This window comes from Sorex fumeus, unplaced genomic scaffold (assembly GCF_029834395.1).
Source record: "Sorex fumeus unplaced genomic scaffold, SorFum_2.1 ptg000032l, whole genome shotgun sequence".
Taxonomy (NCBI): Eukaryota; Metazoa; Chordata; class Mammalia; order Eulipotyphla; family Soricidae; genus Sorex; species Sorex fumeus.
In genome coordinates this window covers 12,703,193-12,718,948 of record NW_026606089.1, presented here as the reverse complement: position 1 = coordinate 12,718,948, position 15,756 = coordinate 12,703,193, and the positions used below count along the sequence as shown (strand labels likewise).

General features: G+C 48.6%; 1 protein-coding gene across 1 annotated transcript in view; it reads right to left on the bottom strand.

Annotated features, from left to right (window-relative positions):
* Nucleotides 1-1,810: 1,810 nt before the first annotated feature.
* Nucleotides 1,811-15,756, bottom strand: part of CHEK2 (checkpoint kinase 2) — a 52,514-nt gene continuing 38,568 nt past the window's right edge. Inside the window, exons 10-15 of the mRNA XM_056116593.1 lie at nt 15,409-15,495; nt 12,498-12,661; nt 12,176-12,291; nt 10,720-10,805; nt 5,189-5,269; nt 1,811-1,949 (exon numbers count right to left, since the gene is read on the bottom strand). Of these exons, the coding sequence (XP_055972568.1) occupies nt 1,860-1,949; nt 5,189-5,269; nt 10,720-10,805; nt 12,176-12,291; nt 12,498-12,661; nt 15,409-15,495 (624 nt within the window). The 3' untranslated portion in view covers nt 1,811-1,859. The remainder of the gene's footprint in view (nt 1,950-5,188; nt 5,270-10,719; nt 10,806-12,175; nt 12,292-12,497; nt 12,662-15,408; nt 15,496-15,756) is intronic.

Below are 15,756 nucleotides of genomic sequence, written 5' to 3'. Positions count from 1 at the left end.
GCACCATATATGGTCCTGGGGTGATTCCCACCAGGAGTGATGCCTGAAAACTGAGAACAGAGTCAGGAGTGAGCCTGGTGATAAGCCAGGAGTAAGCCACACACTGTAAGGTGTGGCCCAAATCTCCCCTCCCCAGCAAAAAAGAGGGAGAGCTAGAGCAATAGCATAGTGGGTCGAGCACTCGTCTTGCACATGGCCAACCCGGGTTCAACCCCCAGCCAGCAATACCAATGGTCCGCCGAGTCTGCCAGGAATGATCCCTGAGCAAAGAGGCAGGAGTAAGTGCTGAGCACTATCAGTGGAAGAGGAGGAGTGGGAGGAGGAGGAGGGAGAAGAGGATGGGGGAGAGGAGGAAGAAAAGGAAGAGGAGGGGAAGAAGAGGAGGAGGAGGAGAAGGAGGAGGAAGAAGAAGAAGAAGAAGAAGAAGAAGAAGAAGAAGAAGAAGAAGAAGAAGAAGAAGAAGAAGAAGAAGAAGAAGAAGAAGAAGAAGGAGGAAGAAGAAGAAGAAGAAGAAGAAGAAGAAGAAGAAGAAGAAGAAGAAGAAGAAGAAGAAGAAGAAGAAGAAGAAGGAGGAGGAAGAAGGAAGAAAAGAGGAAGGAGGAAGGGAAGAAGAAGGAAAAGGATGAGGAGGAGGAGGAGGATGAGGAGGAGGAAGAGGAGAAGAAGAAGGACAGGTGGGAAGTAATGTGGAAAAGGCTAGTGGCCTAGTGGAGAGGGGCAGGGCCAAGGGCCTCAGTAAATTGCCGGTGTGGGGGAGTGGTATAGCTGTATCCAAAACACAGACTTCACAACACTGAAACCTTGAGATCCAAATTTCAAAATATGCCTCCTCTCCAGGTGACAGGCTCAGGGTGATGGGGAGGTACTGGGAACACTGCTGAAGGGAAACTGACACTGGTGGTGGGACTGGTGCTAAAATATTTTAAGTCCAAAACTCAACGACCAGTAACTTTGTACATCACAATTCTTAAAAAACTCAGCATGGGGGGCTGGAGTGATAACACAGCGGATAGGACGTTTGCCTTGCACACTGCCGACCTGGGTTCGATTCCCAGCATCCCATATGGTCCCCTGAGCACCGCCAGGGGTAATTCCTGAGTGCAGAGCCAGGAGTGACCCCTGTGCATTGCCAGGTGTGATCCAAAAAGAAAAAAAAAAAAAAACTGGTGTGGAGAGGTAGCAGAGCGAGAACGAGAAAAGTACTTGCTTGGAGCCAGGTAGACCCCAGTTCGATCCCTGACCCTGTGTATGGTCCCCCAAGCACAAGTAGGAGTGATTCCTGAGCACAGTCAGGAGGAAGCCCTGAGTACTGCCAAGTGTGGGCCCTAAACTAAAGGGCATTTGCCTTGCATGCGGCTGGCCTGGCCGACCAGGGTTCGATTCCTCTGCCCCTCTCGGAGAGCCCGGCAAGCTACCGAGAGTATCTCGCCCACACGGCAAAGTCTGGCAAGCTCCCCGTGAGATATTTGATATGCCATACACAGTAACAACAAGTCTCACAATGGAGACGTTACTGGGCCCTTTAGAGCAAATCGATGAACAACGGGAGGACAGTGCTACAGGCAGTGCTACAATTTAATTTGCAACCGCTTGTCCAGGGCAACATCCTGAGGCACCTATCAGGTGGGAGCCAAGGCTGAGCACCAAACCAAACACCCCCGACTTCAAATGAATGTCTGCGCACTGCGGCACGCAACCAGGCAGCGAGCTCAAGTGAAAGCACAGTTCTAACTACCTTTTAATAGTGTATTGATGATGGGAGAAGAGTCACTGTTCCCTTAATCAAATAAAGTGATGGGGGGACGGGGGTTGGGAATCGCAGCAGCTTCTGGGAAGGTCCATGACTCCTTCGCCTGAGCTCATGAGACAGCGGCACACACAGCCCGGCGCTTCCTGGGGCCAGCATTGTCGGCATCCCCTTCCAGGCGCCGCTTCTGACTCGTGGAAGGCTGGAAATGATGAAAAGGGCGACATGGTCAAAGAGAACAATTTGCTTCCTTAGGATCGGCAAAATCGGGGCTGGAGCGATAGCACGGCAGGTAGGGCGTTTTCCTTCCACGCGGCGGACCCCTGTTTGATTCCCAGCATCCCACATGGTCCCCAGAGCACCACCAGGGGTAATTCCTGAGTGCAGAGCCAGGAGTGATCTCTGTGCATCACCAGGTGTGACCCAAAAAGAAAAAAAAAAAAAAAAATTGGCAAAATCGGCCCCGAGCAATAACACAGAGGGCGAGGCGACTGTCTGGCATGTGGCTGACCCGGGTTCCATCCCTGGTTTCACAGCCCTGAACACCGCCAGCACTGAGCCAGGAGTAAGCACTGAACACCACTGGGTGTGCTCCCACACACAGACCAAAGGAGGATGAGTAAAGTCCCCCACTGTGCATTTAATGATGTAGGGGCACTTCACAGAAAACTTCCCACACTAAGACATACTGCTTGTCCTCAATCACATATAGACCCTCACCTCCCCACAATTCTCTCCCTTGTGCTCCCAACCACTCGGACTATCTATGGACAAAGAGCAGCATAAAATACCAGCTCTTGGGCTGGAGCGATAGTACAGTGGGTCTAGTGTTTGCCTTGCATGTGGCCAACCCGGGTTCGATTCCCAGCATCCCATATGGTCCCCCAAGCACCGCCAAGAGTGATTCCTGAGTGCAAAGCCAGGAGTAACCCCTGAGCATCGCCGGGTGTGACCCAAAAAAGGAAAAAAAAACCCTACCAGCTCTTGGCAGTTTTTTTCTAAATCATAGCCTTTAAAGTGACTCTACTAGGCCCACATCCAAAAGAACAAAAGCAACCGGTGTTGGTGTGGATGTGGCAAGAAAGGGACCCTCCTTCACTGCTGGTGGGAATGCTGACTGATTCATACTGATTTTTGGAAAACAGTATGGACAATTCTCAAAAAATTAGAAATTGAGCTCCCATTTGACCCAGCAGTACCACTACTGGGAATATATCCCAGAGAGGCAAAAAAGTATAGTCGAAATGACATTTGCACTTCTGTTCATTGCTGCACTATTCACAATAGCCAAAATCTGGAAAAAACCCAAGTGCCCGAGAACAGATGACTGGTTAAAGAAACTCTGGTACATCTACACAATGGAGTACTATGCAACTGTTAGAAAAGGTGATGTCATGAAATTTACATACAAGTGGTACTACATGGAAAGTATCATGCTAAGCGAAATGAGTCAGAAAGAGTCGAACAGACATAGAAAGATTGCTTTCATCTGGGGAATATAAAGTAACAAATTCAGAGACTAACACCCAAGAATAGCCGAGATACGTACCAGGAGGTTCACTCCATGGCTTGGAGACCAGCCGCACATGCTGAGGGAGAAGGCAGCTCAGATAGAGAGGGGAGCATCAAGTAAAGGGTGTCGGGAGGAGCCTCCCAGGATGAGAGATGCATGCTGAAAGTTGACTATATATCGAACATGACTGCCACTCAATGCCTCTTTTGCAAACAGCACCCAAAAGGAGAGAGAGAACAAAAGGGAATGCCCTGCCACAGGGGTGGGGTGGGATGGGGGAGAGGGGTGGGAGGAACATTGAGAGCATTGGAGTTGGGGAATGGGCACCGGTGGAATGATGGGTACTCAATCATTGTATAACTGAAACCCAAGCACTAAAATCTGTAAGGTCAACAACTGTACCACATGGAGTTTCACTAATAAGGTAAGGTGAAGGCCCTCCCGTTGACCGTCGATTTGCTCAAGCGGGTCCAGTAACGTCTCCATTGGAGACTTTGTTGTTACTGTGTCTGGCATATCGAACACTCTCGATAGCTTGCCGGGCTCTCCGAGAGGGGTGGAGGAATCGAACTCGGGTCGGCCATGTTGGCCGCTTGTAAGGCGAACGCCCTACCCGCTGTGCTATTGCTCCATAAAAAATTTAAAAAAAAAAAAGTGACTCTACTAGCTCTCACTGGAAGAGAAAATCTTTGATGGCAAACAATCTTTTCCCCATTATTAATTGATGGTGGTGGGGGGGGGGGGGGGTTCTTAGATCAGAGAGAGTGTAATTCACCAAAATAAGACAGGATAAAAATTAACAGGGGGGTCAGAGAGATAGTACAGGGGGAGGTACTTGCCATGCAAGTGGCCAACCTGTTTGAGCCCTGGCACTCATATGGTCCCCTGAGCAGCACCAGGGGTAACTCCTTAGCACAGAGCCAGGAATAAAACCCCTGAGCACGACAGGTGTGCCCCCAGACACCAGCACCTCCCCACAACAAAAGAAGAATGGATAGATACTTATACTTACAAGGACCTTTTACTTACAAAGAACTTTAGAAAAATAAAATTATAATCAATAAAGCATCAAACACTTATCCAAATTTTCAATTTCTTCCTTCCACCCTTTCATGGGGGACACAGACTCTCAAGTGGCTTTCAGGACACCCAGGGATGGGGGTGGGGGGCATCACTTAGCAATTCTTCTTTTTTTAATTGAATCACCGTGAGATATAGTTACAAAGCTTTCATTATTTGAATTTCATTCATACAATGATAGAAAACCCATCCCTCCACCAGTGCGCATTTTCTACCACCAATGTCCCCAGTGTCCCCCTCCCCCATCCCGACCCTTCCCCTGCCTCTATGGCAGACAATTTCCCCCATACTCTCTCTCTCTACTTTGGGCATTATGGTTTGCAATACAGATACTGAGAGGCCATCACATTTGGCCCTTTATCTACTTTCAGCACAAATCTCCCATCCCAAGCAATCCCTCCAACCATCGTTGACTTAGTGATGCCTTCACTTAGCAATTCTTGACAAACCAGGCCAGCAGTTGGATGTGAGGGCCCAGTGGGAACGAGGATTACTCCAGGGGCCTCCAGGGATGAAGGAGGGAGAGAGAGATGAAGGGAGGGAGGGAAAGGAAAAAGGAAAAAAGGAAAAAGGAAAAAGAGCAACCCCAGTAACTGCTGTTAACTCATCCCAACTGATCACCCCTGCTCATTAACTCTTTACTTTTTTTTTTTTGCTTTTTTTTGGGGGGGGGGTCACACCCGGCAATGCTCAGGGTTCACTCCTGGCTCTGCACTCAGGAATTACTCCTGGCGGTGCTCAGGGGACCATATGGGATGCTGGGAATTGAACTCGGGTCAGCCGCAGGCAAGGCAAACGCCCTACCCTCTGTGCTATCGCTCCAGCCCCTATTCATTAGTTCAAAATACCTGAGCCGAGAGGTGAGGCAAACCCGTCGATGTGTTTTCTTCAAAAAGCAAATTCTGGAACTTTCTCTTCATGGCCTCATCCTGTGGAGAGGAAAAGCATATGCCATTGGCTGTATCTGAACGGAAGGGATGTTCTTGGCACCTGGGGGCTAGGATGCCCCTGGCAACAGCCAAGGGGCAGAGGTGTCTAACCCCCAAAAGACCAAGCCCAGGTCGAAACTCCAGGGTCAAAGACCACACGTTTCTCAAGTGCGCCTGTCCCCAGTCCTCTCATTAGAAGTGAGTGCTGATCAACACTGTCTGAATCAAACCCAACACCTAAGATCTCTCTGTGGAGAGACCCACATGTGATAGCAGGCAAAAGACATTCAGAAACTGCATCCCATGCCAAGAGACAGCAATCCGAAGGAGAGAGGTGCTCAGGACTGACCCCTGGTGGTGCTCGAGGGAACATATATGGCGCCAGGGATGGAAAGGGGGTCAGCCACAAGCAAGGCATTGCCATAACTTCTGTACTATTTCCCCAGCCCTGAGGTAAATAAGTCCCAGAGACTCACAAAGGAATCTAGGAACCAAGCAGCTCACTGCAGGGATGGCTCCAGACCATGCACCTGGCTGATTTCACTCAGATGGGAGCAAGCGTCCTCTCTCCACCTGCACCAGATGAACCACAGCAGCCCCCAACTCCCAGAAACCGATCACTGCCACCCTCACTACTGATCTTCACGGGCTTGACCTGGGCTTCTCACGTAACAGACTAAATCCACTAAAACCCAGGTATGCGGGATCAGTGACTGAAAACACCAGGCCTCATGGGGTCGGGACTGGGCCATCCCTTCCCATCTCCCCGCCCTTACGGGGTCCTGGCTGTCCCACTCACAAACTGCCTCTGGGTGCCATTTAAGCACATTAACAGCAATGACCCAGAGACTTACAAATGACTCTCGGAACTGAGCAGCTAACTGCAGAGATGGCTCTGGACCTCTATTATTTAAACTTTTATAATCCCAGGAGTGTTATCTCATTATATGTGTGTGTATATACATATATATGTCACAGTCACAGTCCTCCCATTGTTCATCGATTTGCTCGAGCGGGCCCAGTAACGTCTCCATTGGAGACTTTGTTGTTACTGTGTCTGGCATATCGAATACGTCACGGGGAGCTTGCCAGGCTCTGCCGTGCAGGCGAGATACTCTCGGTAGCTTGCCAGGCTCTCCGAGAGGGGCGGAGGAATCGAACTCGGGTCGGCCATGTTGACTGCGTGCAAGGCAAATGCCCTACCACTATGCTATCACTCCAGCCCATATATATACATATATATATATATATACACACACACACACACACGTAGCACTGTCCTCCCGTTGTTCATCGGTTTGCTCGTGCGGGCTCAGTAACGTCTCCATTGTGAAACTTGTTGTTACTGTGTTTGGCATATCGAATACGTCATGGGGAGCTTGCCAGGCTCTGCCGTGCAGGCGAGATGCTCTCAGTAGCTTGCCAAGCTCTCCGAGAGGGGTGAAGGAATTGAACCTGGCTCAGACGGGCGCGCAAGGCAAATGCCCTACTGCTGTGCTATATATATACATATATATATTATATATATATTTGCTTTTTGTTGACTCACTGTGAGATAGACCCTTACAGACGTCCCATACTATTTATAACAAGAAATACAGAATAAATTATCTCGCATCTGCCTGTGGGGCAGGCTTGAGTGGTGATGATTAACTTCGAAATAATGGTGGCGGGAAGATGTAATGGTGGTGGGATGGGTGTTGAAATATTGAATGTCATTAATTATCGTGAACAACTTTATGAAAATAAAATTTAAAATTAAAATAAAAAAAAAGAGAAGTCCCAGTCTCACTGTTAATCAGGTAAGAAAGCATGCTTGGCAGTGGAAGGGGACAACATCTCAGAGGGGTCAGTGGTTCAAATCACATCTTCCTGGGCGTCCAGAGATCCTACCATCTCTGACACCACCATCTCGGCAATGTGCTGGGTATGCGTCAGCTACTAGGTTGGGCTCCTGTCCTGAATTACTCAGATTTCCAAGACGCCGAACACGCTGGGTTTCATCAAAACTCAAAGCTCCAATTTGCATGTGGCTTAGGTCTACAGGCCCGGGGCAGGTCTGCGGTCCAGGCAGGGCTCAGTACAACTCCGTTCCTAAGCTGCTTACTGAAACAGGCACTCGGCACTCCACAGATTCTATTCACAGCCAAAAAAAAAAAAAAAAAAAAGTCATGCAAACAAATGAGCTGTGTAGATGGAGCAGCTTAGGATGGCAAACAGCCAAGTGATGAAGTTTCGGTAACAAGAATAAGGCTGGGATGTGGCAACGAGGGGCTTTGCTGGTCAAGATCCACCAGGCCCTGAGCCTCTGCGGGCCGCAAATCATTCGGTTCCTTGCTAGCCAGCTGGCAGGGTTCTGGTGGCGGAGACTCCAGTGACATCAGGAGCGGAGGATGCTGGACAGCTAGTGAGAAACAGGGTGACAGCAGCTCAGCGGAATGACAAAAAGGTGCAGGAAGCGTGAACCTAGTCACCAAGTTGGTGACTCGCCAAGATTTGTCAAAAGTGTTAAGGGGTTGGAGAGATGGTACAGAGGGTGAGGTGCCTTCTTGCCTTGCATGCTGCCCAATCCAGGTTTGATCCCGGCATCCCATACAGTCCCCTGAGCACCGCCAAGAGTGACTGCTGAGTGCAGAGCCAGGAGTAACCCCAGAGTATCACCAGGTGGGGCCCAAAAATAGAATAGAATTAAGAGGGTCAGAGCAATAGCACAGTGGGTAGGGTGTTTGCCTTGTACGTGGCTGACCCGGGTTTGAGCCCTGGCATCCCACTGCCAGGAGTGATTCCTGAGTGCAGAGCCAGGAGTAATCCCTGAGCATCACCAGGTATGACCCCCAAACATCAATAAAAAAAGAATCAAAGGAAAGGGCAGGGGTGATGACTTAACATATGGGAGCCCAAGGATCCATTCCCCAGCATGGGAATCTGGGCACTGAGTTGGGAGTAGCCCTGAACCCCACTGAATGTGACCCCTAAAGTAAAAATATGTCTAAGAAACAATAGTTGGGAATGACCACCCTGGACAAGATCTGAGGGTTAAAAGTAGGTAAAGGGATTTCGTTCCATGCAGCTGACTGGGGTTCAATCCCTAGCATCCCATATGGTCCTCCAAGAATTGCCAGGAGTGATCCCTGAGTGCAGAGCCAGGAATAAGCTGGGTGTGGCCGCCAAACAAAAACAGAAAAGAAAATGCTGTCTCCACTATTTTGGACAAATCCCCCTAATTCATAAGTTTAAAGCAAACTCCCCAGTACTGTACATATATTTGTAGACAATGGTTCCAAAGAGGTCACTAAGATCTCAAGAGAAACCTGTGAGGGTGGAAGGGGGTTGCACAGGGCTGTCCAGTTCATCTTTCCGGTCACCTGAAATCTGGCTGGCATGGGGCACAACTAGCCAGGCAGCAGGTAGAGCTCAGGGTAGAGATAAGCAAGATACAAGAGTTCCTCTTCGGGCCCCTCGCCTGCACACAGACCTTCACACAAGCACATCCACAGCATCAAGAACCCACAGGACAAAGACCACTGAGCCCCGGGCAAGGAGAGGTAGACCACAAACTGTCAGCACTGGCCACTGAGGAACACGGCCATCGTGGGACAGAGGCAGGGCAGAAGCTGAAGCTACAGGCAGCCACAAAAGCATAAGGGCTCCAGGGGCAGGGGTGATAGACAGTACAGCGGGCAGGCACTTGCCTTGCATGTGGCCCACCTGGGATTAATCCCCAGCATCCCACATGGTGCCCTGGGCGCAACCCCCCCTCCCAGGGGTAATTCCTGAGTGCAGAGCCAGGAGTGATCCCTGAGCATCACTGGGTGTGGCCCCCAAACCAAAACTGAGGGGCTGGAGCAATAGCATAGCCAGTAGGGTGTTTTCCTTGCACACGGCCGAACCCAGGTTCAATTCCCAGCGTCCCATATATTCCCCCGAGCACCGCCAGGAGTGATTCTTGAGTGCAGAGCCAGGAGTAACACCTGAGCACCACTGGGTGTGACCCAAAAAGCAAAAAACAAAACCAAAAAACCCCACAAAACCCAAAACTGAAATAAGCCATTAATTACCACTAACAGGAAAATGGGAGTTTTATCACATAGTAACGCAGGTGGGAATGCACAGCTATGGGACCCTTCCTTCGAGACCCGACCATCTATTCAGAGACTGGAACCAGAATATGTCTAGAAGGAGGTGGGCAGGAAAGAACCCTCTGTTTCAGGCAGTAAATAAGGGAGAAAATGGAAATAAGGGTTGCTCCCCGCAACTGGACCCTATGTTAAAGACAGAACAGAAACCAACCGGAACTCACATTCCAAACACTCAGGCCCGTGCCAAAACAAAAAGGCAATTGTGCCCGCCAAAACACTGAATTTTCGCCCAAAAGAAAACCTGAACTATCAAGAGCCAATGAGCTAGAAGGGCCAGCTGCATCCTTCCCAGCACCTTAATGCTCATGCCCTCCGCTGCTTCAAAAAAATAAACAAAAGCAAATTCAAATGACGACCCCCAGCCCCCCCACCACCGCCACCTCACCCTGCCTGGTTTGAACTTCGCCTCTTCCTTGGTGGTTAGCAACAGTTTGCAATTGAGACAAAACGTACAAGAAAGAAAGGCTGTGCTTTCTTAGAACTCCCGGGCTGATGAAAACCCTTTCCCAAGGATGGACAGTCTCCTGGACCTCTACACTGCTTTCCAGAGCCCGAGAAAAGAGCCAGGAGGAATGTTTTCCTTTTTCATCAAAAATTAAATCCCCACATGCAAAGGTCCTTTTGTTTCCAAATTCCTTTTCTCCAGGGTCCTGCTGTTTCAAATCTCTGTGGTCTATTAAGTGATAAATCATCTGACAGACTGGAGGGTGGAGGGAGGAGGGCGAGGGTGTTTGCTGTTTCCAGGGCAACATCCCAACACTGACTTTAAAAAAAAAAAAGGATTTGTTGTTGCTAACCCAAACTGGCCTGGGTAAAAAAAGTTCAGTGTGGAGGTAGGAAAAGAGAAACACACACACACACACACACACACACACACACACACACACACCAATCTTTCCAAAGGCCCAGAGGCAGAGTGGAGGGGGAAAGGGCCCTGGGAGTTGGCAGATCAGTCACCCCCAGAGTAAGGCTGTGAGTTCAAGCTTCCTGGGCTTAGGACCCCCATCCCTGAACAGAGGGAAACAGAGACCACACAGAAGTGACTCAAGATAGGCCCTTAATGGAACTGCGCGCTCAGCGGATGGAAGGCCTGACGTCCAATGGGAACCTGCAACAGCAGCAAAGACACAAAGGACTCCCCTCTCTGAGGGCTGGAATGAGGTCAGCACCGCCCCAACCCAACCCCCAATCAGAAGCAACACAACACAGACTTGCGAGGAGCTATGACACACCGTGAACAGAAAGGGGACTCTCTGTGTCCCACGCCAGGCACAGAGCAGGGCTCCCCCTGACAGTGCCACCCATACCCACCTGGAGCCAGGGGTGTCCTAAGGCTTCTTCTGTCGTAAAACGTGCCTTGGGGTCCACCACCAACAACTTCTTGACGAGGTCTAGCGCTAAGGCAATAAGATCATTTGGCAAGTCAGACTGAAAAGGATTAAACACATTGAACGGGCACAACTACTACCGGTTGGCCAAAACCACAAGTCAACATCAGAGAGGAGGAGAGAGAGAGAGAGAGGTTGAGCAGGGTCACACTAAGGAGCCTGAGATGGCTCGAAGATAGTCAGGAGGGAGAAGGACATGCCCCAGTTCTTCCTTTGAGAACTTCATTCATAGTCACAACCTCAAGCCCCTTTTCTCTCTCTTACGGCTGCACTCCAGTTCAGACCCATTACAACTGCACTCATGGGGGTGTGAGGAAAACTGGGGACACTGATGGAGGGAAGGGAACACTAGTGTTGGGACGGGTGCTGGAACACTACATGCTGCAAATAACTTCATCATGAATAACTTTGTAAAGCATGGCATCTTAATAAAAATTTACAATAAACTTTAAAAAGAGACATAAAAAAAAAAAAAGACCTGAACTTCAACTCTGCGTCCTGGGTCTCCCTGAGCCCCTCCAGCTGATGGTGAGAATTCCTGGGTCAGCACAAGGCTCCTAGGAAAGCAGGCCTGGCAGGAATCAACCTTGACAGCCCGCAGTTAAGTGGGTGCCTGAGTATTGCAACAATATTATTCCTTAGACTGGCCGACACTGGAACACAACGGTCTATGCTGGCACTACTACAACACATAGAGAGAAAGTCTCTAAAATCTTTTAAGAATTACAAAGTTGCGCTTTGAATTTCCCACCACAAGTCACTAATTATTTTCAGCCCTAGGGCGCTTGCTTACTCAAGGGAAACTTGGAACTCCTGATTTTGCACACTTGAACAGGGACTAGGCATTTTCATTACACTAAATGTTCACCAAAAAAAAAAAAATACTTTAAGTCAGTTCCATTGTGACCCCTTTACGAAATAAAGGAAGAGGGTCGGAGAGACTGGACAGCGGGTGAGGCACACAGGTGACTGGGGTAGGAGTGTGCGTCCTAGGTTTGAATGCAGAGCCAGGAGTAAGTCCTGAGAACTGCTGGAAATGACCCAAGAAGGGAGGAAGGGAAGGAGGGAGGAAAGGGAAAGAGGAACGAAGGAAGGGAGGGAGGGAGGAAGGGAGAGATAAAAGGAGGGAGGGAAGGAGATTTAGAGACATAAGTAACTTGTCTGTGATCAGAGAGCCAGGACTTCTGCCCGCCTGGATGGATGGAGTCAGAGACCGCATGAGATCAGCCGCCTCTCACCCGGTATGAAACTGACAGAATGAAACTGGCAGAGAAACAAGAGCGGAGTCGACAGGTGCAAACAATCACAAGCTCAGCAAAGTCCCGCCGCCACGCCCACACGTTAGCAGCCCAGGGCTGGTCCCCCTTCCGTATCCATACCCTTCTCTGAGACCTCTGCCCAGACTTCGGGAATGAAGTTGTATTTTCCACTGGTGATCTGATCCTTCAGAGACACTTGAGTCTTATACTCAGAGAAAGGTGGATACCCACTAAGGCTTAATATTGGCAAAGAGAGAAAGGAAAAGAAATCAAGTGGCATTCTCGGTGGCATTTGGATACACAGATTTTGTTGTTAGCACTACTGTTTCATTTTGTCTCCAAACATGACCTAAATTAAACACAAGCTCTCAACCTGCACACATTTCTGATTGCATGCAATTATCTCCAACCAGACGCCAAGGCAATAAAAATCTCTTCTTACCAAATGAAAAGAATAACGCCTAAACTCCAGCAGTCCACGGCGCGGTTATATCCAGCAGTTCCCAAGGACATGAGAACCTCTGGGGCCAAGTACGTCGGGGTACCACATAAGGTTCTCATGAGAGAGGTCTCCCCCAAGATTTTGGACTGCCCAAAATCGGTAATCTAAAATTAAGGACATAAGGGAGTAATTTTTTAACGAGGTCAGAAAACAAAAAGTTCAGCATGGCCTGTAAGTCCCCAGAGTCCCGCAAGCTAGATCAGGTTCATTTGGTTTATTTTTTTTTTTGGGGGGGGGGCTCACTCATCTGTGCTCAGAACTAACTCGAGACATTACTCCTGACAGGGTTCAGGGGACCCTGAGGGGTGCTGGGGATTGAGGGGTGCCTGGGTCAGCTCTTAAAAGACAAGCACCATACCCACTGCACAGTCTCACCAGCCCTAGTTCAGGTTCAATCCTATAGCTCCTGCCTGGTCTTAATTTGGAATCTGCAAATTTATGTTCAAGTTAAAGAGTTTTTTTTTTAACACTTTGCAAGCTATATCATTAAAATTTTACACTTTGCAAGCTATTTCATTAAAATCCAGGGGCTGGAGAGATCATACAGCAGGCAGGGTGCTTGCCTTGCACACAGCCAACCTGGGTTCGATCCCTGGCACTCCATATGGTCCCCTGAGCCCCAGTAGGAGTGATCCATGAGCATAGTCAGGAGTAAGCCCTAAGGCACAGCCAGGTGTGGTCAAGAAAACAAACACTGTCCTCCCGTTGTTCATCGATTTGCTCAAGCTGGCCGAGTAACATCTTCTTTTTTTTTTTTTTGAGACTTGCTGTTACTGTGTTTGGCATATTGAATATGTCACGGGTAGCTTGCCAGGCTTTGCCGTGTCGGCGAGATACTCTTGGTAGCTTGCTGGGCTCTCCGAGTGATGGAGGAATCGAACCCGGCTGGGCCAGGCTGGCTGCACGCAAGGCAAATGCCCTACCGCTGTGCTATTATTGCAGCCAAGAAAACCAAAATAATAATAATAATAATAATAATAATAATAACAATAATTAAATAGATAAGATTCTAGAGCCAAAGTATCCAGACCTATGTTTTTCAAGTTACCTATGATTTGTACATTTATAAAAAGTTCCCCAAAAGGTGATAACACACATCTTGGCACAGACCAGACAGTCTAGAATTTTACGGAGCATCCTGGTTTCTCACAGACCCCAGGTTTGTGCATGTGGCCGCACACAGGACAAATGGAAAAAGATACTTATAACCAGGCACACCCAGAAATTCTGAGGTGGGCTGCATCTTCTTTTATTGCTTGGGGACTATACCCAGAGATGCACAGGGCTTTTTCCTAGCTCTGTGCTCAGGACCACTCCTGTCAGTGCTCAGGGGACCTTACATAGTGCCAGGGTAGAACCTGGGTCAACTGTGTGCAAGGCACGTGCCTCACCCACTGTCATCTCTAGCCCATAGGGTTGTTCCTTGGCAGCAGAGGTCACGTGTCCCATGCCCGGGGTCCCTCAAGTTGATGCCCAGCACCTCACAATGACAAAATGAAACCCCGAAATTCTGAGGAGCTACCTGGGTTGGGTGTCGTAACTATTTTACTCCTCAGAAGGAGATGAAGAAATTGAAAAGTGAAGCCAACTTTGGGAAGTGCCTTCTGACATGAAAGGGAAGGAGATGACAGGCTATCCAATTCTCCCGGCTACCCGGACCCCTCTTCAATCCCTCTAAATAACAAGCAAAAAAAAAAGCAGTTTATAGTAGGACTCAATGCTCTTAGAGGATTAATGCTCTTAGGAATGAAACAATATCAATTAATCTCTAAAATATTTGGGGTTGGTAGGTTTGGGTCACACCTAGTACACCTAGTAGTACTTAGGGTTTAATCCTGGCTCTGTACAGGAACCATATGCGGTGTCACATATCTAACCAGGGTCAGTCACATGCAAAGCATGCACATATGGCCCTAAAATAATTTTTTTTTTTGGCTTTTTGGGTCACACCTGGCGATGCACAGGGGATATTCCTGGCTTGGCACTCAGGAATTACCCCTGGCGGTGCTCAGGGGACCATATGGGATGCGAGAATCGAACCCAGGTTGGCCGCGTGCAAGGCAAACACCCTACCCACTGTGCTATTGCTCCAGCCCCTAAAATAATTTTTAGAATAACACTTTACAAGTGAGGCCGGTGGGATCAGAACAACAGTACAGCAAGAAGGACATCTGCCTTGCATGCAGTCAATCTAGATGCAATCCCCGCCATCCCATATGGTCCCCCAAGCTCGACCAGGAGTGACCAATCCTGAGCCCTGAGCACAGAGTCAGGGGTAAGTCTGAGAACTGCTGGGTCTTACAGTCCCCACCCTCAAAAAAAAAAAATTCTTTTTTTTTTTTTTCTTTTCGGATCATACCCAGCGATGGGGAAGGATTACTCCTGGCAGTTCTCGGGGGACTGACCATATGGGATTCTGGGAATCGAACCAGGGTCGATCACGTGCAGGGCAAATGTCCTACCCGCTGCACTATCGCTCAAGCCCTGAAAAAAGAATGCTTGATGAATTCTTGAGCCAAGTGATAAAACTGCTAATCCCAGTTCAATCCCCAGCACCACGTTCGGTCCCCCAAGCATCACCACACGTGATCCCTGAGCACAGAGCCAGGAATAAGTCGTGAGCACTGCTAGATATAGCCCCAAACCCTTCTATCTCATCTCCCCCCTCCAAAAAGTTCACTTGTGGAACTCAAGTTTTGCATGCACACAGCTCTGAGATTCATGCCCACACCAAAAAAAGGAAAAAAAAAATTTCAAATTCATAGTTACACTTTTTAACTTGATTTGTTGAAAATCAGTTTCTGAACAGAAATCTGCTTCAGTGGTCACACAGAGACCATTCATTACTTACCTTTATAAGACAGTCCTCTTTTTGAGACGAGAGTAGAACATTCTCTGGCTTTAGGTCCCGATGTATAATGCCATTTTTATGAAGGTACTAGACAAAAAGGATGGCACAACCCTTAGATTTTTGGAGGAATATGTGAAAAAGAAAGAAAGATAGACATCGCCTCTTTCAAGTATGTGAAACTGTATGTAATTTACAATGGTATTCCCAAATGCATAGGAAACTACTGTGTCAATGAGTTAGTGTTTACTAGTTTAAGAAAATCTACTTTTTCTTTTCTTTTCTTTCGGGCCGGAGCCATAGCACAGTGGGTAGGGCGTTTGCTTTGCATGCAGCTGACTCGGGTTCGAT